The sequence below is a fragment of the Pangasianodon hypophthalmus genome, chromosome 17, assembly GCF_027358585.1.
Source record: "Pangasianodon hypophthalmus isolate fPanHyp1 chromosome 17, fPanHyp1.pri, whole genome shotgun sequence".
NCBI lineage: Eukaryota > Metazoa > Chordata > Actinopteri > Siluriformes > Pangasiidae > Pangasianodon > Pangasianodon hypophthalmus.
In genome coordinates, this window is record NC_069726.1 from 1139990 (window position 1) to 1163810 (window position 23821).

At 38.6% G+C, this 23821-nt stretch overlaps 2 protein-coding genes across 3 annotated transcripts; one reads left to right on the forward strand and one right to left on the reverse strand.

Moving 5' to 3' along the window:
• The first annotated feature begins 4085 nt into the window (after positions 1–4085).
• pcolcea (procollagen C-endopeptidase enhancer a) lies at positions 4086–14860 on the forward strand. 2 transcript variants are annotated; one of them, XM_026910332.3, is made up of 10 exons: positions 4086–4219; positions 6181–6471; positions 9156–9264; positions 9795–10053; positions 11350–11474; positions 11690–11826; positions 12383–12717; positions 12981–13055; positions 13144–13314; positions 14116–14860. In XM_026910332.3, exons 2-10 carry the CDS (start codon positions 6380–6382, stop codon positions 14244–14246), a joined length of 1434 nt encoding a protein of 477 aa, XP_026766133.3. In that variant the 5' UTR covers positions 4086–4219; positions 6181–6379; the 3' UTR covers positions 14247–14860. The 2 variants fall into 2 exon arrangements, with proteins under 2 accessions (XP_026766133.3, XP_053097345.1); XM_053241370.1 differs by having other exon boundaries at positions 4096–4219; positions 6170–6471.
• A 325-nt stretch (positions 14861–15185) lies between these two features.
• tmem88a (transmembrane protein 88 a) lies at positions 15186–20722 on the reverse strand. Its single transcript, XM_026910339.3, has 3 exons — positions 20271–20722; positions 16915–17302; positions 15186–15794 (listed from the first exon to the last, which is right to left on the reverse strand). The coding sequence occupies exons 2-3, from the start codon at positions 17263–17265 to the stop codon at positions 15513–15515; spliced, it is 633 nt and encodes a 210-aa protein (XP_026766140.3). The 5' UTR covers positions 17266–17302; positions 20271–20722; the 3' UTR covers positions 15186–15512.
• Between the last annotated feature and the right edge of the window lie 3099 nt (positions 20723–23821).

Sequence of the window (23821 nt, forward strand, 5' to 3'; positions counted from 1 at the left end):
CATGTTTTGTTGTTGTTATTTTTTCCAGAGGTCCCTCTAGTGGCGCAGTGATGTAATTGCTCCCTCCACCCTTAGTACAAGCACTAAATAGGATACAGGTTCCGATCCCTGGTCCTGGAGAACCTCCTGTCCTGCACATTTTAGAGATTTCCTGCTCGAACACACCTATTTCACTTAACTTCAGTTCAAGCTGTGTCTTTTTTTTTTTTGCCTTATTAACTTCAAGAGAGAGAAAAGAAAGAGAGGCTGGTGAGGGAACGACTGTTTATAGCTGCTATAACGTAATTGACATCAGGAACTAACTTGCCTCATGGATGTTCTATGACATTCAACGTAACTATAAATGCGTAACAAAGTGTGATATGTCATCCTTTAAAAAAAAAAAGAAAAAAGATTGTAATAGTTGGCAAATTGCTGTGGTATAAGAGGAATAAAACACTTGGGGACGTGCTGTTATTGAAATATAATCCGTTCAGGGTGGTAACAGTAACTCCGCTTCATCACACCACCCTGTCGTTGCTTATTTTCCTCTCACAGCGCCACACAGAGTGTTTCATTCCTTACTTATCATCACATAACCATATAATGTGTTAATTTCCCAACCGTGAGTACATTTCTGTAGTGTGTTCACCTTCTGTGTGACTGTAGACTGGGACTACTTTCCAAAGTGCATGGAGTTGATCTGTCTGTTGCTATGGTAACGTCGCAGAAGATCTTTTTAGGACGTATTACAGAGCATTCGTCTTCTGTGTTTACTGTATTATAGAACCAAATGATTGAACATGGTAAAAAGAAACACACACACACACACACATAAAATATTCTGTCCTGGTTCCACATCCGCATAACTCTGTAGAAACACGATTCACCGTGTCACTGTTTGACGTTTCTGTATTTGTCTGTGGGATATTCAAACATTTCCCGACTCATTGTGCATTTGTGGTGAGTTCCAGCTGTAAACACTGGAGAGAGAGCAAAATAAATTACGACAGATGAGGCAAAACCATCAACAGCCCGGATTAAATGTCCAGATGGTACAAAGAGGGAGAACACAATTAAATCAAAACCTCTCCGAGCTGAGCAAAAACATAAAACCCTTTAAAAACTTTCATACTTTTTTTACTCATTACATTTCATTTTGACCTCATTAAAACATCAAATACCAGTCCGTTGTGTTCTCACTTATTTAAATGCACTTTCTTAAAAAAGACATCCAGCCAAAGTCACAAGAAATGACATTGCTAGTTAGTCTCTAGAGTTCTCATTTCCTGTCTCGTTTGCTTCCCACGTAAAAACATTAATTCCAGCAATCTTAGCTGTTTATTAAAAATTGGATAACCAGTGTCGTGGCAAAACTCCTCAGTTCAGAATAAGAAAAATAACTTTCCAAAGTCAAAGGGTTTTGGATGCCAAAAATCAGACTTTATTGAATCAACCAACAAAGCCGAGATGTCTGCAGATCATCTGATTTACATAGTCATGGCTCGTGCTTTTATACAATTCTAAAAACAATGATCTCATTAGATGGAGTTTTCTCTTTTTTTCTTTTAATCACACCCATGCCTCTCGCCACAATTATTTCATTGTCCCTCGATCTTAGTTTTAACCGTGGCATGAGCTCAGTCAGTTTATTTAAAAAAAATAAAAAGTTAACATTCATCACAACCTCAACAATGCACTTCAGTATTCTGGTAGAGAAAAAAACACCTTCCCATGAGATATGACCGAGCTATATTCATATACAGAAGTATTCTCACATATACTTCTAAAAAATATTCTTAATATTAAATATTCTTATAAAATCATATGCATAAAGTCATTCTCTTCATGAGCAGGATCTACTAAATGTACTAAATCTCTTATCATTTCTAAATATTTTAACTCTTGATTAGACTTGATGGATTATATGATAATCATACTTAAATCATACTCTGATTAAAAAAATTCTTCTATACCAGCGATCCATATTTAATAAGATTCATGTCTGAATGGTTAATTGTTGATCAGTTTCTTGACTTTCACTCCAGTAAGTTTTTGGTTTCATACTACAACCTTTAAGTGAGTAAGATTTTGAAACTTTTACTTAAGTACTGTTTCTGTCCTGTTTCCACCCCCCTGGTTAACATGTGTACAAAAAAACATCAGTGACTCTTGTAACTTTTAAAATGATTAAATAAATTTTACAGACGCACCCACATTATACGCAGACACTTACAACAGATGTTTCAGGAAAATGTCTGTATTTTGGTTGGAGAATAATAAAAACCCTTTGTTTTGGTTACTATTATAACCATGTCATAACCATTATATAATCACACACTATAACAGAAACACACACTCGTACTCCTGGTCACATGACCACACGTCTGGGATTTAGTGTGTTTTACTGTAAAATATAAAGAGCAGACATACAGACGGTAAATAAATTAAAGATGTATATTATTATATTATGCTGTGTTTGAGGTGAGGTTGCATTTTATAATTCGCTTCCTCAACTTCAAATTTACAACTCGTCAACTTGGGGTTGTTTTTTCAACGAGCAGTTCTTTCCACATTTACAGAGTGACTTCAAATCAACATGGCCGCTCACTGTGTGAAATTCCCCTTCTCTACTTTTAAATGAGTTTATAGCATATTGGCTTTAGATCAGTTAATATACAGACAGCACTTAAAATTTAAATCTATAACACTGATCATAATAATTGCAGATTTGAAAAGGAAATCATCAACATTAGAGTTATCAATCATATAACTAACATTAGCTGGCTAGTTTCTTGCTAATGCGACTCACTATTGTCCGCTGTTGTTGCTGTGCTGCAATTTCGGTCCAAAATGTTGCATGAAAGTTCGAAGGTCACAACAGTAGAACAGAACCAAAAGCCACTCAGGGCTATAACTGTAAACATGCAGTTAAAGCAGCTTTTCATGAGCTTTATGTGCTCTGACAGAACAAACAAAAACACGCTTTTCATGGAGGAGTCTATGTCGAGGTGGGAAATGACTTCCAAGGCACTACAAATGCATCGTTACACACAGCGCTGAATTTGACCCTCTTACCTCATTAAACTGTGCTTTGCTCCTCCATCCAGCATTCCCACATCATTCCCACATCATTCCCACATCATCACATTCCTGCGTGTTTCCTGCTGAACCTTATCTCTGATTCTCAAGTCAGCCCAGATCCTGAATAAACGCACACATTGGTCCTGACAGAGAGACTTTTTTTACTCCATGTTTGAATGATGCTATAAATACAGCTATTTAATATCTAAGAGGAGTTTTAATAGAAAAGAAAGTTGCAAAATCCTAAAAAGAACTGTTTCCATTGAAGCACTACTGATTCAGCATGACTGGTCAACCACTGCCATCCTCCTCCTGACTCATCACCTCCTCTCGAGTGCTTCTTAACATCTTTTGAGGGGTTTAAAATCTGTGAACGTGTGTGTTTTTCCCTGCTGCTGGGCCTCCAAACAAACCAAACAGCGTAGGGGGGGAATTCTTGCAACAGTGCGTGTTTTTCCCCTCGATGCTTGGATTGGACAGATAAGATAACAACCAGAGTTGCTGTGTAAACTCTCTCACTGCTGCTCTTTCACAACCGAGTTAATCGCCTTACTCTAACGTGTATTTTATTCAGCTTCCACACTTTCTTCACTAACAGTAAAGAGCAGGAATTTTATGGTTGAAAGAGAGTAAAAGCTTAAAAAAAGCTTAAGGCACTTCCTCAATACAACCAGAAATCTAAATTCTGGCAGCCAAAGGTGAAAAATTATCCACTGGAACACACAGCTGAGAACATTTCGTAGAAGCTCAAGTGTTTAGTGCGCTTGCCTAATTTGTGACTCAACATGACACACAGATGGAACAGACTGTAAATCTGAAATCTGGCAAACGAAACACAAACATGTCAAGTAATCCAAATAGGCATCATGGAAAAAACTGGTAATATTAATAAAATCTTTTCATTCTAATCATGCATAGTGTGCTTCTTCTTTTCCCTACACAGTGTGAGCAGAGCAAAAAAATGTAATATCTGGCAACCAAAACGTAGAATAAGCAACAAGAACATAACAATCCCTCTGTAAATTCAGGGTCATTTACTAAAAGCTCAAAAGTCCTACGGAACTTTCTCAACTCATGACACTTACACAGATGGACAGGACTGAAAATCTAAAATCTGGCAACCTAAACACACAGAACAAGCTGCATGGAGGACAAGGTCAGTAAAGATGTCTACTTTACTAGTTTACTGTGTCTCATAAAAGATCAAAAGAGCAAAAGTTCAGGAAAGTTCTCCCTAAATAACAGGAATCGTCATCGTCAATCTGACAGCCAAACATGCTGAATAAGTCGCATGGAATCCAAGCACAGCAAATATGTCCTTCTAAAGCCAGGGGTATTAACTACACGCCATAGAAGTCTAAAATCTGGCAACTAAATATGCAAAAATAAAAGAATAAACAGTGAGGATGTTTCTGCAAAACCAGGAATGTTAACTACATCTAATAACTCTCAAAAGGTGTTGGGGAAATTTCACAACTTCCTCAGAGGACACTACACAGGTCAAAGTGACCAGAAATCTAAAATCTGGCAACCAAACATGTAAAATTATGCTAACTACCAGAAAGATACACACAAGTTTAGGGCACTTGTCTAATTCTTGACTTAACACTACACAGATGGAGAAGACCGGGAATGTGAAATCTGGCAACCGCAACACAAACACGCTGAATAAGCTGTATAGAGTTCAAAGACAGTTTGGACGATGTTTACTGTGTCTCATAAAAGATCAGAAGCTGAGGCACGTTCTCACTTTCTAACTTCTCACTACACAGAATGGAGGAGCAAAAAAAGGAAAATCTGGCAACCAAAGCACACAATAAGCAGGAAGGATTCCATGAACAGTAAAAATGTCTCTCTAAAGCCAGGATTGTTAACTACATTCCATGGAGAACATTTCCTCCCACAGATCTGTAGACCAGAGATCTGAAATCTGGCAACCAAACACGCTGCATAATGTGAATAATCTGTGAATAGACTGCATCTCTAAAATTAGGGATGTTAATGACGTCTCGTCATTCTGATCGTGCTTAGTGCACTTCTTCTCTTCACACTCGACTTGACTTCACCCTGCACAGTATGCACAGAGCAAAAATTAGAAACAAAATCTGGCAACCAGACATGCTGAATAAGCTGCTTGGAATCCAAGAACAGCAAACATGCCATTCTAAGGCCAGGGATGTTACCTACACGCCATAGAGCACAATTTCTTCACACCACACCTGTGAAATCTGGCAGTCAAACATGTAAAATTTTGCATATAAGCTGCATGGAATGCAGAATCAGGGATGTTAAAAACATTTCAGAATAGCTGAAATAGCACTTGAGACAACTTTCCATTTCTCTCTGTTGATTACACTTGCATACTAAGCATGCTTTGGATCTGTTTATTCTGTTGGTTTAATACATTTTCCACATCTTTGCAGTAGACTGCTGAGCTAACAGAGTAGCTCTGTTGCTTGGAACTAAGAGCCCTTCAAAATATGAACTAATTAAATGCTGCCAAATTCATTTTCTAACATTTTAACTGAAAGTTTTTTGTTTGGAATCAGGTTACATCCACCTTAAATCAAGTGGAGTCTGATAATTAACTAAAATAATTAATTCAAAGCACTTTCGTAAGTCGCTCTGGATAAGGGTGTCTGCCAAATGCTATAAATGTAAATGTAAATTGGAGGCAGATAAAATAATTTAGTCCTACACTTAATCTGTAACTCGACACTACAAGAGTGAAACCTGCAATCTGACAACTGCAACACAATCACACTGAATGAGCTGTAAATAAACATGTTTCTCTATATCCTGAGAAGTCAACAACATCTTTTAATTCTCAGGTCCTGGCTTAACACTCGATTTTCCGTGACCAGAAATCTGGCAACCAAACGCACAAACTTATGTATTTAATCTGCATGAAATTCTGCTGACGTGTGTCTTCCTAACCCAATGACCTCATGTCTCATGTTCAAACATCACATATGATCAGCAGATGAATCAGAAACCAGGCTACACGCTGTACACTGGGATATTTTTTAATGTTCTTTCTGATTTCTCTCTCTCTCTCTCTCTCTCTCTCTCTCTCTTTCTCTCTCTTTTTCTGGAATTTTCGAAGTCCTGTAAAAGGTGGATGAGATCCAACGCTACATCTGGAGCTAGTTAAAGCCGAACCCCTTCCCCCCTTCGGTTTGGAACCCCCCTGTCACTGCACGGGCTCACACACTTCTCCTCTCCTGTCCTGTCTTCTCCTCGCTCCTCCTCCTCCTCCTCCTCCAGTCAGCTCCTTCCTTCACTTCTTCCCCACGCTCCGTCCCATTGAGGGAAAATGGAGCATCTGAGCAGGACCATGTCTTCTTTAGGGTTTTTTCTGCTGCTGGTTTTTGGATGGACGCATAGCCAGACAACTAACTATACCAGGTAATGTGTGTGTGAGCGTGTGTGTGAGTGTGTGTGTGTGTGTGTGTGTGTATGTGTTATAAGGAATACATGCAGCTGATAGGATCCTTATGCATAATACTGACTAAATGGGCAAATCTTCTAATTATTAATATTATTCATGATATACAATTTATAAGACTGCTAAACTGTGTTAAGATGTGAGTGTGTGTGTGTGTGTGTGAGAAACTTTTCTGTTTGTTTGTTGTGTGTGTTTTTTGTTTTTGATGACTTGCTGGAAAGCACATTGGTCAACAGAAGTTGTAATTAATTGTGCTATATAAATAAACTGTCATTGTCATTGTGTGTGTGTGTGTGTGTGTGTGTGTGTGTGTTTGTGAAACTCAGATTGTGTGGATGGTCCTCGTGATCACAAATGTTTATAAAACATTTTCCGATTTCCTGATTTCTATTAAATGTAAAAATGATGACTTGTGGTCATATATATCACGTGAAAATTAATATGGAACAAGAATGGACACAATTCTTTAAAATGATTTCATTTATTGGATTTAAAATGGACCAATAAATGAAATAATGGACATCGCTGGCATTTAATAAATGCTTTTTTCATTTACTCTGTGTGTGTGTGTGTGTGTGTGTGTATTTGTATGTGTGTGTTATTCTACCTGGATAGATTGAAAGAGGCTGTAAATGTGGAGGAAGCCTTTGTTTCAGTGTGTGTGTCTGTGTGTGTTTACGTGTGTGTGTGTGTGTGTGTGTGCGCACGCACTCAATTCTCCTAAAGTGAGCAATCACATTGGCAGACGTGCTGGAAAAGGTCTTCGAGCTCTTCAGCCTGCAGGATTTTTGGGAATGTGCGTACTGTACAGCCGAGTCCAAAAATCCTGAACTGGTTTTATTTCATCATTTATAAATTTGCATATATGTGAGAAACTAAAAACATCTAACACCTGATAGTAATTAGTGCACTCTTCTATGACCTGAAACAACCCTATAAAGTCATTACTGCTGCATCTTAGTATCAAGCCTGGTCTGTTTTAGAGTTGGTTGCTCGGTGTACACTACACTTGAGAAAACTCAGTAAATTGCTCTTGTGATAAAAACAGATCTTTCGTACCCACTTGTACTCTTGCTTTAGTCTGTATTTAAAATTGTAGATCTGGAGTTTTAGAGGAGAAGTGAAAGTACAGTGAAATTTTCAGCTTCTGGCTTTATGTTCCACTGCTGTCTGTCTGAGTCTGTTGCCCTGAGATTGTACTTCAGTATATAAAGTTACATAGCAATAAGGTCACAGTATAATATCACGAATCCAATATATCACCCCAGCTGGCAGCACTTTCACCTCTAAAACAGTAAGAGAACAGATGTATTTTAAAGATCTGGGCTTAAATGCTTTAGCAGAAATCAGGGTTGAGACAGTCTGAGGCAATAAGGAAATTATTACAGCATTGTGAAACTGAGTATGATTACAAAAGCATCTCAACGTTTATGACCTCCACACACTGCAAAACTGTACACGAAATTTATAGAACAGTGCGTCTGAGGTTTCGCTCTGATTTAAGTGTCTATCGGAATCACAAAAGTAATAACTTTAATAACAAATAATCACGTCCTTTGACCAGGCATCATCCTGTCTCTCTGTCTGTCTGTCTGTCTGTCTCTCTGTCTGTCTGTCTGTCTGTCTGTCTTACCCCCTGCTTGTCCCCACGTCCTCTCTTCCTCTCTTCACCCTCGTCCCTGATGGTCAAGAATAATATATAAGTTCATGGTGTGATAACGGTCCTACTCAGTATCATGGTTTTCGCGGTACCAACTCATAACCACATTTATTATGCTGCCTCATGTTGTTTCTCTGAAACTTTGTGACTTTGTGTAAATCAGTCCTCTTAAACCACCTCTTTTTTCAGACTGTTGATCATTAATTGATCCAGAAACTCCTATAAAATAACCACAATGCAACACAAAAGATAACAAAGGGCTAGAATACAAGAAGTAAATCATGGTCTCCTGCAAGATTCTGTTTTAGGGCCTTGTGTAGTTTATCTTTCACTGCAGTGAAAAACTTCAGTCTAAACCCCAGTATTAATTGGTGCCACACTTGATTGCTACGAGTCTTAACTGGTTTTTATTTTACATCACTTCAGTTATGGCTGGGTTTTAGGTAACTTAGTGAGCTCCTAGCACAGGTACAGCCAACACGTTATGGGCAGGTAACAGGCCACAAACCCTACGACAAGTGTGTGCAGTAAGAATGTAATTTTTAACGTGAAGAGCATGCATGCATCATGAAGACACGCCCATCCACGAAAGCGTGTGTTTTGTTTTCACCAGCTAGCCAGCTAACACTGTGATTATGAGTTTATGATGTGTTTACTTTCAAACCAGTATAATCAGTGTTAGATTTAACCAACTAATCTGTCTATGTTGATTAATCTAACATAAATACTGCTATAAACTTATTTAAAGTAGTGAAGTGATATTTGACTTACTGTTGACGGTGTGAGTGGCCATGTTGACGTGACGTTATATGCTGAACTCGAGGTTAATGACATCTTCCCGACCTTCTGAATAGGAATTCCAAGTTGAGGGGGTGTTTTCTCATTGTCGTTTTTTTGGGGGAAAAAAAATCCTACCCAAATAGCACTTAAGTGTTTCCCGTCTCTCACAGAGTGTGTGTTTTGTCGTTTCTGTCCCACTCTCAGGCCGGTGTTTAAATGCGGAGGGAATGTAGAAGGAGACTCTGGCTTCATAGGCAGTGAGGATTTTCCTTCATACTACAAACCAGACAGCAAGTGCACTTGGTACATCACTGTGAGTGTGAATTCATGTTCTTCTTATTCATGAGTCCATTCAGTGTGTTTTTAATTTAACAAAGTCTGAGACACAAACACACACTAATTAATCTGCCATTTTCCTCTCTATCTGTGCGTTTTAGTGGAACTCATGAATTTCTTTCCACATGGAGAGTCAAAACACCATAAACTCACCCTTCAAGTAAATAAAGTTGTGAGAACATTGTTACTACAACTTGGCAACCATGTGTACCTGGAACTAACACAGTGACAGTGTAAATGAGACAAAACTGTCTGAAAATGTCAACATTTTCCTCAGATTTGTTGGTAAATTTCTAAAAATACACAATAAGTACACTTAGCATGAACCGCTAAAGGAAAATACAACACTGTGTGAAAACTACAAAATTTTGACTTCCAAAGTTAGCACAAAAGATGGACATTCAAGTAAAGACAGTAAACACACAATTGTATTTTAATACATGCTGATAACTTTATTAGCATGACTGTAATTATTGCTAAACACGTCTGTCTCACTATCTCTGTCAGGTCCCAGAAGGCAACGTGGTCATGCTCTCCTTCAGGATTTTTGACCTCGAGGCTGACACCCTGTGCCGATATGATTTTGTGGATGTATATAACGGTCACTCGAACATGGCACAGAAGTTGGGTCGCTTTTGCGGGACGTTTCGGCCCGGCATGCTCATCTCCACCTCCAACACCATGATGTTGCACATGGAGTCAGACTCAGGAACCGGGGGGCGTGGCTTCCTCGTCCACTTTGTTGGAACAAAACCACACGTGAATGGTATTCATCACTTATATCAGTTATGTTATATCAATTAATTCATTAATTAACTAACCCTTATGTCATTTTTGCTTTAAAAAGAATAGTGATTTAATTCAAAGAAACTCCACAGAGTTGGCTCAAGATCCCTGAGCATAATTTTTTCGGGCTCTACATCCATTAGGATTGTTCCCAATGCGGTGAAAAGATGGAAGATTGTGGATTTTAAAAGTAATTTAACAGCTGTGGTGATATAAAACATAAAGAGAAAGTTTGGACTAAAGAGAGAGAACATTGAAAAGAATATTTTAACAATAAGAATTTTATATAAGAATTTTACTTGGATCAAAGATTTTTTTTAAAAAAAAGCTGAAATGGAAAAATACACCACAACATATACAAACTTTTTTTAGAGAAAATCTAAAAAAAAATACCTGCAGTAAGTTCTTTCTTTAAACTGATCCAAGGGTTCTTTTTTTTTAGTGTAGAAAAGTTCAATTTTTAGCAATTCTTTTTTCTGTTTTCTTTTTTCAGTGTATATTTTGTACTACTATTACTACAATTTCTGCAGATACTGCCATTACTTGTCATAGGAGAAAGTCCAGGGGTCTCCTAATGGGGACAAAAACAACTAAAATGAACTAAATCACAGGAAAAGAACCAAAAACTGGGACAACAAGGAGCTAACTAAAGCTAGGCAAGACTAGGAAATCTTAAACTTGAAAACCAAAATTATACACAGGGCACGATAACCAAAATCTCACCACACACATATAAACACAGGCACAGACACAAGCTTAATGCTCCAAAAGAGAAAGAGGGAAAACACAGAACTTAAATAAGGTGACAAATAGGAAAATGCAAAACAGGTGTGCATAATCAAAGGAGGAAATGGAGCAGACAACAAAAGAAGTTCAAAAGGTGAACGTGAGTGCCTTCTAGTGGTCTGGTGGCAGTGACATTACTTATACTAAATTATTAATTTAACAAAAAAATTTGCACTGCAGCTCATCATAGTAAATCATTCCAAAAACAAGAGGAAATACTGCATGCTAGATACTAACATCCTCCCAACTCAACTAGCATTGCTAATATTTGCATTTTTACATTTTAAACCTGATGGAGTTGGAATTATTATACAAGCACCAGCAATTCGGTAGTGTTTATAACACCTATCTTTGCTCCTTAGATACACGTAATATTGGATATTTTACTTTTAACTTTTACCGCAATCATTTTCTCTTACTCAAGTATGATGCGGGTACTTTATATTTTACCACAGTTTTCTGATAAATTGTGTTGAAATTTGACTTTCAGAGGAACAATTCTGTGGTGGAAAGTTGACAAAACCACAAGGCACCATCAAAACGCCCAACTGGCCCGAGAAAAATTACCCACCGGGCATCAGTTGCTCGTGGCTCATCACCGTGGATCCAGACAAGGTCAGGACTAGTGACACGTCGTTCATGCATGAGTCGTCTTTTTGAGAATCAAGAATCAAAATATAAGATATATATACAGCTCCTGGACATTACAGTCTAACTATTACACACTAAATGGAATTCTGTTTGTAAAATATAATTCATAGCTGTGATCATTTCTGAGCTTATTGAGTTTTAGCAAGCTGATGTGCGATGATTGATGATGGTGTTCTCAGGTGATTGAGGTGAAGTTCGAAAAGTTCGATGTGGAGCGTGACGCGTACTGCCGCTTCGATTATGTGGCGTTTTATAACGGAGGAGAGAGAGATGTCTCGAGACGCATCGGAAAATACTGCGGTGACGTGGCACCTGAGTGAGTACGGCTTCATTAGCTTCATTAGCTTCACCATGAGCTTCTACACTTCTAGAAAAAGGGTTCTTCAATAGGTTCTTTGTATAGTTATGGGTTCCTAAAAACAGTTCTAATAATATATATTTAAAAACAGTTCTAATAATAATAATAATATATAAAGAAAAACGCTACATTAAATTCATAACATATTTTAGCCAAGTGGTGCAGATAGTGGTGCAGCTCAGACCTTTCTAGGAGTCTTGACAAACTGTAAGGCTTCACAAAGTGTGTGAGAGTCCATGTGGTTTATATAGGCAGGAGACAGGAAATAAAAATGATAAATAAAGAACTAAACCTCGGGGCACGGAGCCCTCTGGTGGCGTGGTGGTAAATTGTTCGTGGCTGACAATATCCCAGCTGAGAAAGATCGAACTTGAACAAATGAATAAACAGACCATTAAAGTGTAATAACTGTACTAGCTCAGTATATACGATTTGAGCCAGTGTAATAACTACATAGTTATTTTCAATCCATATTCCATTTTTCTTTCTCCTCTCCATCTCCCTCCATCTCCAGGCCCATCGTGACCAACAGTAACGTTCTCCTGGTCCAGTTCGTGTCTGACCAGAGTGTCACCTCTGATGGCTTCATTGCCTCATATTCCAGTGTCCCGAGAGGGCATTCTCCCCAGCCAGGATCCCATGTGCACTCATTACCCACAGTCCCACGGCTCCCCGTGGCCCCAGCCCACAAACCCGTCACCACAAAGACTACGGAGGTACCGACTACCACAACCACCACCACAACCACCACCACGGCTGCACCCAGACGCCCACCTGCCAATCCTAACCATCCGGCCAGACCTCCGAATCGCAGACCAGAATCGGGTCGGCCCGATCAGTCACGTCCAGGTGAGAGAGAAATAAATGGTATTGCATCATAAAAGCCAATCAGGGCTCAGTATGCAAAAGCACACCACGTCTTATCCAATATAAAACATGTACAGGCTTCACAACATGTCTGTGGAGAATTCATTGAGTTTTATGAGAGTGTCCTTGTGTTATTGTGACAACACACATTGTTTAACAGCAACCATATCTTCTTGATAGAAAAAAAATATTCAATCAAATACATTTTATGACATTATTCAGCTTCTTATTGTGCAAATTTTCAGGCCCGAACCCTCTGTGCCCTAAAATGTGTAAGAGAGACGGCAGCATAAAGACGAGTTTCTGCAGCAGTGAATTTGGTGAGTATGTTGTCCATTGTCACAGATTCTGATCAGAGACGTACGTGTGTGTGAAATAAATACCGGTCGTGTTTTTCTCTGTCTGTAGTGATCACAGGGACCGTGATGGCGCTCTCTTCGGCTTCTCAGGGCCGACTGCTGGCCACCGTCTCCATCATTAAGGCTTATAAAGCTGGAAGCCTGACCATCACTCAGGCTGGAGAGACCATGACTGTTAAACTGGTGCTCAAGTGCAGAACGTGTCCAGTGCTTCGCAGAGGTAACCTATACCAAATGGCCAAACAAAGTGAAGCTACCAAAATTGACCTCTATAACAAAAATTAAAAATAAAGTGCAATAAATGAGGAAACAGTCATTTAAAAAAATTACGTATGGCAGCAATAGACACAGCAAAATAACCCACAAATTATCCACAACAAATTATCCACTAGATAAACAATAAATGTTACAAAAATAACACAAATTACCAGTGATAAACTAGACAAAAAGTACTAAATATTAACTACGAAAAAAATAATAATAGCACAAGTAACAGAAATTACAGACTTATTTTTGTAGCAGACAAAATTAATGTAGCAAAAATGACATAAATTGCCTAGACAAAACAATAAAGGTATCAAAAGCACTAAATGTTACACACAACGAACAATAAATAAAGGTGGCAAAAGTAAGAAAACTTACCTACGACATGATAAACACGGCAAAAGTAACCAAAATGATCCATAACAAACAATAAATGTGGCACAAAATGAGCAATAACAAATGATAGACATAGCAAAAGTAGCAGAGATTACCCACAATAAATGATGCAAAAGTTTTTAAAAATGACCTAGAACAAACGATAAATGACACAAAATTAAAGAAAACTGCTTAAAATGATAAACATATTGTTTAAAGTATTGATAAATATATCAGTGAAAGTAACAATGATAAACAGTGTTGCTCCAGATTTGACTCCAAAGCTGACTGCAGAAGAGGAAAAAAATGAATGAACTCATTATGAAATTCATGACTTTCAGTTCCTTCTTGATTTTTCATGTCACCTTTTTTTCTGTTTCAGGTCAAAACTTCATTCTGATGGGTCAGGTGGATGAAGACGGCCGTGGCGTTCTCCCTCCAGGCAGTTTCACGGCCCTGTACAAAGCACCACACCACAAAATCCTCACCAGCCTCAGCAACCAGCCGTGCTGATCTCCAAGGCTAAAAACACCACAGAAAAAAAACAGAACATGCCAAAAATGAAACACATGACAGTATAACATGAATGAATCTGTAGAAATGATTCCATAAAGCAACACTCAGGCAAAAAAAACTAGTGTTCAGTGTGTTAGTAGCTTCAGCAGCACAGTATCGTATCTTTCAGCCTCAGCGTTTTGGCGAAGTTTACGATTTTTGTATTGTTGAGTTTTCGCCCTCTAAGGCCCTCGTGTACAATTACAAGGAGCAAGAACTCTTATTTTTTTAAAATATAACATTTGGTTTGCTATTTTCTAATTGTTTTTAATGTACATTTAGCTAATTAGTGCACTAGTTAGTTAGCTAACGTGTAAGCAAGCCAACAGCGAGTGGACATTTCATACGCACTTCTGCGTGATTAGGGGAAGTGGATGAAGGTGCGTTAAAACCAGTACTGTAACATAGGAAGCAATTTTACTTCGAATCTGGTGCAGCAACATGTAATAAACCGAAATGATTTCATGGCAGCATATAGAGAAGCATTTCACCTTATTAGCTTTATACACCTGAAGATGTCATACAGTATATTTGTAATTTATGATGTCATCAAATAAAGGATTTATATCACACCACATCTCACGCTTTTTTCTTTTCTCTGTCTTGAAGTTAATCAAAAAAAAAAAAAAAACGCAGCTTGTAGTGTTACCAAGAAACTGCAAAGAAGCATAAACTCCTCTGTCCCGAATACGTTGGAAAACTTACCTCTGAGTGTTACAAAGTGCTGACACTGGAGACTCCTTCCACCCCTTTCCTTACAGAAAACTTCCCCACATCAACGATTACACGTTTTTATCCGTCCACCTTACAGGTCCCTGTAAATGAGCTGTTACTGTGATTTGCATGTGCACTACTGTCACAGCTGCTGGTATAGAAAATTAATCAACACATTCTGACTTTGTGAGAATTTCTGATTTTAAGTTTATTGAAAAAAACACAAGACAGGACACAAAAGTATGTTAAACATATCAGAATCATGCAATGCCATTTGATGCGATGTTCAGTCCTCGAAATTAAAATGCAAAAATAAAATCAAGAAAAAAAAACCATGCAATTTTGAAATTTCTTTGATAAAAAAAAAGTTCAGAAACCAGTGGATTCATCTGCCTTTGATTTAAAATGCGCGTAATTACTATACAAATTAATAAAAAAAAGTAGATCATTGGATTATTAACTCTTCATCACAGTTTCAGCCCAAGACTCTGCAGAGCGTCCCGTACGTCCTCACACCCACACGCTGGCTTTGGCGTCTCTCTCCGCTGCCCCCTGCTGGCCGCAGCAGCCCCTCAGCCCCGGGTGCTGAGACACCGGAAGGTTTTTATAGACGGCGCGGCTGTAAGGGATGAAGCAGAGGCCGAGTTGCAGGTGACGTGCCAATCTACAGTACGCCGCTAGAGCCAACACCAGCAGAGGAACCAACAACAAGAAGCCCACGACCAGCAGAGCCACACAGGACGCGTCGTTGAGCAGGTCCGAGCAATAAACCGACGTACCATGGGGCTGAACCTGGATGAGAAGATCATATATTCATCAGGACAAATGGAAATGAAACTTCTTAACAAATCCCAGAGAGCATTAATCATGACATAAACTTTAAACATCAATTCACATTCATTTTGTTGTGTCTTGCATGTTTTCCAGTTATAAGATTTTATTATAAGATTTTCAAAAATGCAAGTCAAGTGGCTTTATTGACATTTCAACCATCTACAGCTAGTGAGTACACAGAGAAATGAAACAACGTTCCTCCAGGACCAAGGTGCTCCATAAAACAAACACAGAACTACAGGAGACTACACATATTTACATAAAGTGCACAGTGCAGACAAGTGCAGACGCACAAGACAGTACAAAACTACCAAAACAGGACGATGGGCACAGGAAGTTACAGTGCAGCGCCGACTAGTACGCAGTTCTAGTAGAAAGTGAATCAGATGACATTCGTGCAAAAGAGTAACAATATAAGTTCCTGTAAATGTAAACATCAAGAGTAGCAGCCGGGGAGAGAGTATAAAGATTATATACAGTATATAATAAACATTTGTAGCAGCAGAAATTGAATATGGAGATGTGCAAAAATTGCAAAGAGGATGGGGTGATGTTCAGTTTAGTGTGTGTGTGTGTGTGTTTGTGTGTGTGTGTGTGTGTGTTTTCAGTCCCGTCTCTGAGTGCTGAGGAGTCTGATGGCTTGGGGGAAGAAGCTGTTGCACAGTCTGGCTGTGAGGCCCGAATGCTGGGGTACCGTTTGTCAGACGGCAGGAGGGTGAAGAGTGTGTGTGAGGGGTGTGTGTGAAGAGTGTGTGTGAGGGGTGTGTGTGAGGGGTGAGTGGGGTCATTCACAATGCTGGTGGCTTTGCGGATGCAGCGTGTGGTGTAAATGTAAATGTCTGTGATGTCTACGATGCAATGCAAATTAACAGTATTTTGTTAATTAAAAGGTAGAGTAAGCTTTCACAAAACAACTTTTAGGTGAGCAAGAGCAATAGTTTATATAAATATTGAAATCTTTGTCCAGTATAGAAAAAAACAGTCAATGAATCATCTGGGAGTCGACTCTCATTGGTCATTTGAGTCAAATGATTTGACTCATTAAAAATACTCAAAATTCCCATCACTATTATCTTACCTTAGAATGGCAGAGGAAGCCGAACACGACCATGGTGAGCGCCGGAGTGAGGATGATTCCGAAAATAACGGCGGCGAGTGCTACATTCACGGCGGCGATGATGAGGTTCTGCAACGTGACGAGAACCGAGCACGCCCAGCAGTCCAGCGAGGCTCTGAGTTCCAGCGGCTCGGCCGAAGCGTTGGAGGATGAGTACGGAGGAGGAACCACTGCTGCTGGGGTCGCGGGGTCAACAACCGGCGATGACATGGAGCTCGTGTGATGCAGACGAGTCGACTCGGAGTCATCTCCATCAGAGCCGAACTGCTGAGACGCCGTCCTCTCCAGCGTCCCGTTACGAGACAAACTCATCCTGAATCACAGAGACAGCGAGCTCAGAAGAGCACAGCTGTGGAGGGTTGGAAAATCAAGAACATCTTTAGCAAATTAAAAATATTTTTTATCAGTTTCATGCTTGATTATCATTATAAACATGTTATGAACTGCTTATAAACATGATTTTGACTTAATGATGATTCAGAAGTTTTCTACACAAATTCTGCTTGAAGTTTAGACAGATCAGTTGTCTTTCTGAATGCTATTTCTATGCTGGATATATTTCTGCTACTGTGATGATTTTTTAGCAAATAAATTAAATATAATTGTTTGTGTATAACTCATAAAACATACAAACCATGAAATATGTATGTCACTATTTGGTGTTTTTAAGATTTCGTCACCTTTGCGTAATACACACATATACTTCGTACCAAAACAGAGAGCTAAGATTTTAGTTATTTTGTTATAATCAAGTGAAACACACAAAAACATTTTCAAACATGGTTCTGAAATGGCATGTAGTGATGTAAAGTGTGGAAAGGCAGGGATGATTCCAAGTGCCCTGAGAAGACAAGTGGCCTAAAGGGAACTCTAGGAAAGGAAAAATGGTTCAGATTGGTAATAATCATCTGAGACGAGGTAGCAATTTCAATTCTATCTGTTTGTTAACTTTCCCTGCTTCGTACAGTCATATAGTATATATACAAGAGATGATGCATCATATTTTACTTTCACTATTTTGCACAGAAATGGTCAAAACTCTGTTGTTTTTTTTTCAAGTAAGAACTGCCAATATGAAGGTGATGTGTTACAAAATCAGCATGACCGAAAACGAACAGCTGTCGCAATGTCCTCAGACATGTTCAGTGTCTGGAGTTCGCTTCTTTAGTCAAGTGCTAGAGCTATGAAGCTAATGTGGCTAACAAATAATAGATATCGCTAGCCTACAGCATAGCATCTTAAAACATAGATTGTCTTAGAAATTATATTTGTACAAAAATGGTTTCATAAAATGAGAGAATAAGGCTGTAATTTAAAAAATTGCTCAAATTAAATGTGAACATTAGGCGGGAGGTTGGGCGTGGCTCTGTATGATTGGCATTGGGTCGGAGGAGTTTCCTGTTCTAACGACTGTGTCTGTGCATATGACCTTGAATTTATGTAAAAGTAAAAGCGTAAAAATCTAGTCTTTTCGTCTCCCTGTGACACACTAGATGAATCCTGTATATGATGCATATTAAAACACTAATTAAAAGTCGCTCAAATCTCGCAGATACCAGCAATAGAAAAATCATTCTTTGCCTTAAAGTAACTTCGTGCAAAAAGCCAAGCTTGGCTTTTTTATTCTCAGTACTCCATGGCACGGAGTGTGGAAGGTAAACAGAGATAATTGAGTGACTGTGAACAGGAGGAAACAGGAACTGAGAGAAAAACTAAAAACACAAAACAATGAGGCAGGAACCGAGCCCAGAGGAAAGCATGTGCAAGGAACCAACTTCGAATATCTCCACGCGCAGGACATCTCCTCAAACACACGGCTTCCTGCTCATGCTGGGACAAATAAACCCGGATAACCTCCTGACCCTGACACTGAGCCTCCAGCAGGGTGCTAATGTAGTGGTGATTAGTCCTCTAAAAAAACCTTTCCAATTTATATTGTAAATAAATTTATGCATTGCTACATTCTTAGACAACTTTTAAGGGTTCTTTGGTTGTCCCTCTGCAGGGAACCCTACAACAGTGCGTTCCAAATAGATCCGTTTTGGGAATCTAAGAACCTTATTTATCCACAGAACCTAAAAGTGTATCTATTAACTGCGTAAATGTGCAGAACAAACTCCAAGTTATTGCTCATTATTTTCTCCTCAGTATGTAGAACCTGTCAGGAGTTTAACTTTTAGCTAAACTGTAGATAAAATGGTTCATGAAGGGTTCCTTACACTCTCATTGAATAAATAAGGGTTCTCCAAAAAAGCTTCTACTTGGACTAAACATATTAGCTAAATTTTTTTGAAGAAAATATTAATTACATTTGCACACTTACCCAGTTAATGTATACACTCTGGATTAGTGGATTCACTTGATAATTAAGAATTCTCAGCTTTCAAAAAATGGATTGTACTTGGAAGCTTTTCTGACAGGGAAACACTGTCTACACACACTTTGGTTTAGTCACCTCTGGCACCTATTTATCGTCTGGTCTAGAGAACAGCAAGATCCGTCTTTCTAGGAAAATGGCGCTTTTTTTTTACCTGCACTAGTTTTGGGCATGAGTCCAGCTGTATAATTCCTGCACCAACAGCATGACATCACTGTGCCAGTTTTAGGGCTAATATGACCAAAGCCATGGTTTAAAAATCTCGTTAATGTCGAGTTAAAGAGAGTTGAAGAGAGCCGAGTTCCACTAGCTGCATTTTGGTTCTATAATTTAATGGAAATATACAGTAAATCATAGCATGACATCACTGTGATGATAATAATAATAATAATAAGAAGAAGAAGAAGAACAAGGACATTATATTGATGCTAAATTTGACAACCTAAAAACTTAAATCGAGCTTTAAGTTACACTCCTTTCCTTCACATCAATGTTTATATTAATGATAGTAGTCCATGACAGAAGAGGAGCTTCAGCGACTCCTAAATCTTAACTTGAATTCTTAACTTAATCTTGACCCCATCAGAATGCCTCAGGGTTAGTGATCAGAGCTTTCTGTTCATTTAATATCCCACAAAAATGCTCTTGATTGAGTGATGGACGGTTTCCATTAAAAATCAGATCACAAACATTTCTCAGTTCTTATTTTTGTATATTTAAAATGAGCCTTTTGTTTAAAATTTGGCAAAAGTAAAACTTTAACAAATAACTCTTCTTTTATTTTTATTAGCCAGAGTGATGATGAAAGAAATAATAATGATGATGAAGTTTTGATGAAGATTTAACACTAAAAATTTGGCAGTAAAAACACAGTAAACCTTTGACACATGGAAATAATAGTGATACTGTTCCCTGTTTTTTTTTTTAATACTATACTCACTTTACGGTGAACTTAAAGAACCTTGGGCCTTTGTATCCTCCACAAAATCTGCCAAATATTTTCCCAGGTGGTTGGTTGTAATCCTCCTGTTGGTGAGCAGATCTCTTCAGATCTGTCTTTGAAATTGTTGAGAAAGTCCTTAGCTCTTTTCGTGGTCCTGATTTTTTTTATTTCAATCCTTCTTAGTAGCTGTTGGTGCCCAAGCAAAGTCAGTGTCAAAAACAGGGATCTCTGATGGAAAAACCTGCCTTCCTCCTCTCTCTCTCTCTCTCTTTCTCTCTCTCTCTCCCTATCTATCTATCTCTTTTCCTGCCTCACTCTTTCCTTCCTCTGAATTGGGTATCCTCCTTTCCTCCTCTTGGGCTTGAGTTCACTCCTGCTCAGGGTAGATAGGATGTTTGGACACTGAGGTACAACTGATTCAGCAGCAGAGTGAAGAGGGGTGGTGGAATAGGACAAAAAAAATGACGTATATACAGTTTTCAAACCTGAGAAGAAAGGCAAACCTTGGCTACAGATGATGCTGTCCAGAGGATTTTCCTGATTTACTTAAACACTGTAAAGCATTCATTTCTGTTCAGTGCCACTATCTTCATGAAAAAACAAATGCAAAAATCCAAGCCAAGTCTACCAATTACACAAGAGTACCTCTACCATTACAGCCGTCACATTCCTCCCCGCACAATTTAGTGTTAGGGAGTAGTGGGGAAGATAAACTATCTCTATCCCGCATGGGAGGAGAGAGCAAGAGAAACATGAACCCAAATGGTCAAATCCATCAAAGAGTTAAACAGGAAATAAATTTAAAAATATTCTAGCACAAATCCAACACCAATATTCACCATCAAACACCAATATTCAAGATCAAACACCAAAACCTACCCCCAAACACCAATATTCACCATCAAACACCAATACGTACTATCAAACACCAGTATTCACCATCAAACACCAATACCTACAAGCAAAAATACCAATATTCACTATTAAACACCAATAAATACCATCAAACACCAGTATTCACCATCAAACACCAATACCCACAAGCAAAAACACCAATATTCACTATTAAACACCACTAAATACCATCAAACACCAATATTCACCATCAAACACCAATACGTACCATCAAACACCAATATTCACCATGAAACACCAATACATACCATCAAACACCAATATTCAAGATCAAACACCAGTATTCACCATCAAACACCAGTATTCACCATCAAACACCAATACGTAACATCAAACACCAATATTCACCATCAAACACCAATACGTACCATCAAACACCAGTATTCACCATCAAACACCAATATCCTCAGGCAAAAACACCAATACTCACTGTCAAACCCCAATACTCCCTATCAAACACCAATACTCACCGTCAAACACCAATATTCACCATCAAACACCAATATCCTCAGGCAAAAACACCAATACTCACTGTCAAACCCCAATACTCCCCATCAAACACCAGTACTCACCGTCAAACACCAATATTCACCATCAAACACCAATATCCTCAGGCAAAAACACCAATACTCACTGTCAAACCCCAATACTCCCCATCAAACACCAGTACTCACCGTCAAACACCAATATTCACCATCAAACACCAATATCCTCAGGCAAAAACACCAATACTCACTGTCAAACCCCAATACTCCCCATCAAACACCAATACTCACCTTTAAACACCAATATCCTCAGGCAAAAACACCAATATTTACCATCAAGCACCAATATGCACCATTGAACACCAATATTCACTATTACACACCAATACTCACTGTCAAACACCAGTATTCACCATCAAATACCAATATTCACCATCAAACACTAATATTCACCATCAAACACCAATATTCTCAGGCAAAAACACTAATATTCACTATTAAACACCAATACTCACCATCAAACACCAATATTCACCATCAAACACCAATATTCACCATCAAACACCAATATTCTCAGGTGAAAACACCAATATTCACTATTAAACACCAATATTTACCATCAAACACCAATATGCACCAATGAACACCAATATTCACTATTACACACCAATATTCACCATCAAACATAACTTTACACTGTTAGATGCTATGAATTTCCATCAAACGCAACAATCATACCAACGTTAGCCACTGAATACTGTCAAATGTCAAAGAACACCATCAAACATGAACAAATACGATTTAAAATTGACAAACTCCATCAAATATTAGCAATGTCACTCTATAACGTTCCAGTAAAGGAACCAAAAGCCAAATGAATGCTAGTGTGAACGGCGAGAACGTTCTCACGCAGGTTGTTCACGTGGAGTATGGTGTGTAAAGGTCAAGCTTCTGTTTTGCGTGGCTTTACTCTTAGCTCACTTTTTCACCGTTGGAATGCAGAGAGCTTCAGGTCTGCTTAGCATCACTGAGAAAACGTCTGAAATGAAAGTGACAGGAGGTTTAACACAGTGAGCGGCTCATAAACACCGGAATACACTCTGTTTCAGCTTCATCGTACTGTATATCGTTATTGAATCATCTTTGCAATATTATTGTCTTATTAAAGACAATCAGCAACATTGTCAATTAACGTTGTCTATTAACATCAAGTAGCTTGTAAGCACTGATTGACTGATTAGCAATGATAAACACTAGCCTGGTATTTAGATTTCATTTTTAATCTACAGTTTTTAATCCAAGTTCTGTACCTGTTAATTGTCTGTTGGTTGGAAACAAGATAAATGACAAACAATTAGCGAGACCTAACTTCTTTTGATTAGCTATTATTCATAATTATCAGTGCATGATGTCAATCTATCTTGTTCAGTAGCTAGCTAATTTTAGATGAATTCATTTTTAAACATTGTTTATCACTTATTAAAATATTACTTTATACGAAACATTTTGTTCAAGCTGCTCTACTGAGTACGTCCTCACAGTAACAACTTGTTGTGGAAGATTATGCGAGATGAGGCGTATGTGCATCGCAGGTGTGCGTGTATTTAAGCTTAATACCTCATGTCAGTGTGATTGTTTTTGTTACACCGGAAATAAAGTGACTTTATAATGTTGGAATTTAGCTCAGACTTCCTCTGTGTGTGTCACAGCATTCACATGATTCAACAATTGCAGATCATTTCCTCTCGAAAAACTGCAGGTGTGTAATCTTCAACCCTGAACATCAAAAGGTCTGTTTTAATACACTATATGGCCAAAAGTTTGTGCACCCCTGACCATCACACCCATATGTGCTTGTTGAGCGTCTCATTCCAGATTTATTCCCCGTGTGTTTGCTGTTATAATGAGCTCCACTCTTCTGGGAAGCTTTCCACTAGATGTTGGAGCGTGGCTGTGGGGATTTGTGTTCATTCAGCTACAAGAGCATTAGTGAGGTCAAGCGCTGATGTTGGGATGTCGAGGAGGTCTGGGGTGCAGTCGGTGTTCCAGTTCATCCCAAAGGTGTTCAGTGGGGTTGAGGTCAGGGCTCTGTGCAGGACACTCGAGTTCTTCCACTCCAACCTTCACACACCATGTCTTCATGGAGCT

Bases quoted from the DNA above. Each gene is read 5' to 3' on its own strand.
- tmem88a (XM_026910339.3), bottom strand. From the start codon at position 17,265: ATGAGTTTGTCTCGTAACGGGACGCTGGAGAGGACGGCGTCTCAGCAG. The intron at 15,795-16,914 runs GTAAGATAATAG...CTTCTCATCCAG, and splicing joins GCTTCCTCTGCCATTCTAAG to GTTCAGCCCCATGGTACGTC.
- pcolcea (XM_026910332.3), top strand. From the start codon at position 6,380: ATGGAGCATCTGAGCAGGACCATGTCTTCTTTAGGGTTTTTTCTGCTG. The intron at 11,475-11,689 runs GTCAGGACTAGT...TGGTGTTCTCAG, and splicing joins TCACCGTGGATCCAGACAAG to GTGATTGAGGTGAAGTTCGA. The intron at 13,315-14,115 runs GTAACCTATACC...TTTCTGTTTCAG, and splicing joins GTGTCCAGTGCTTCGCAGAG to GTCAAAACTTCATTCTGATG.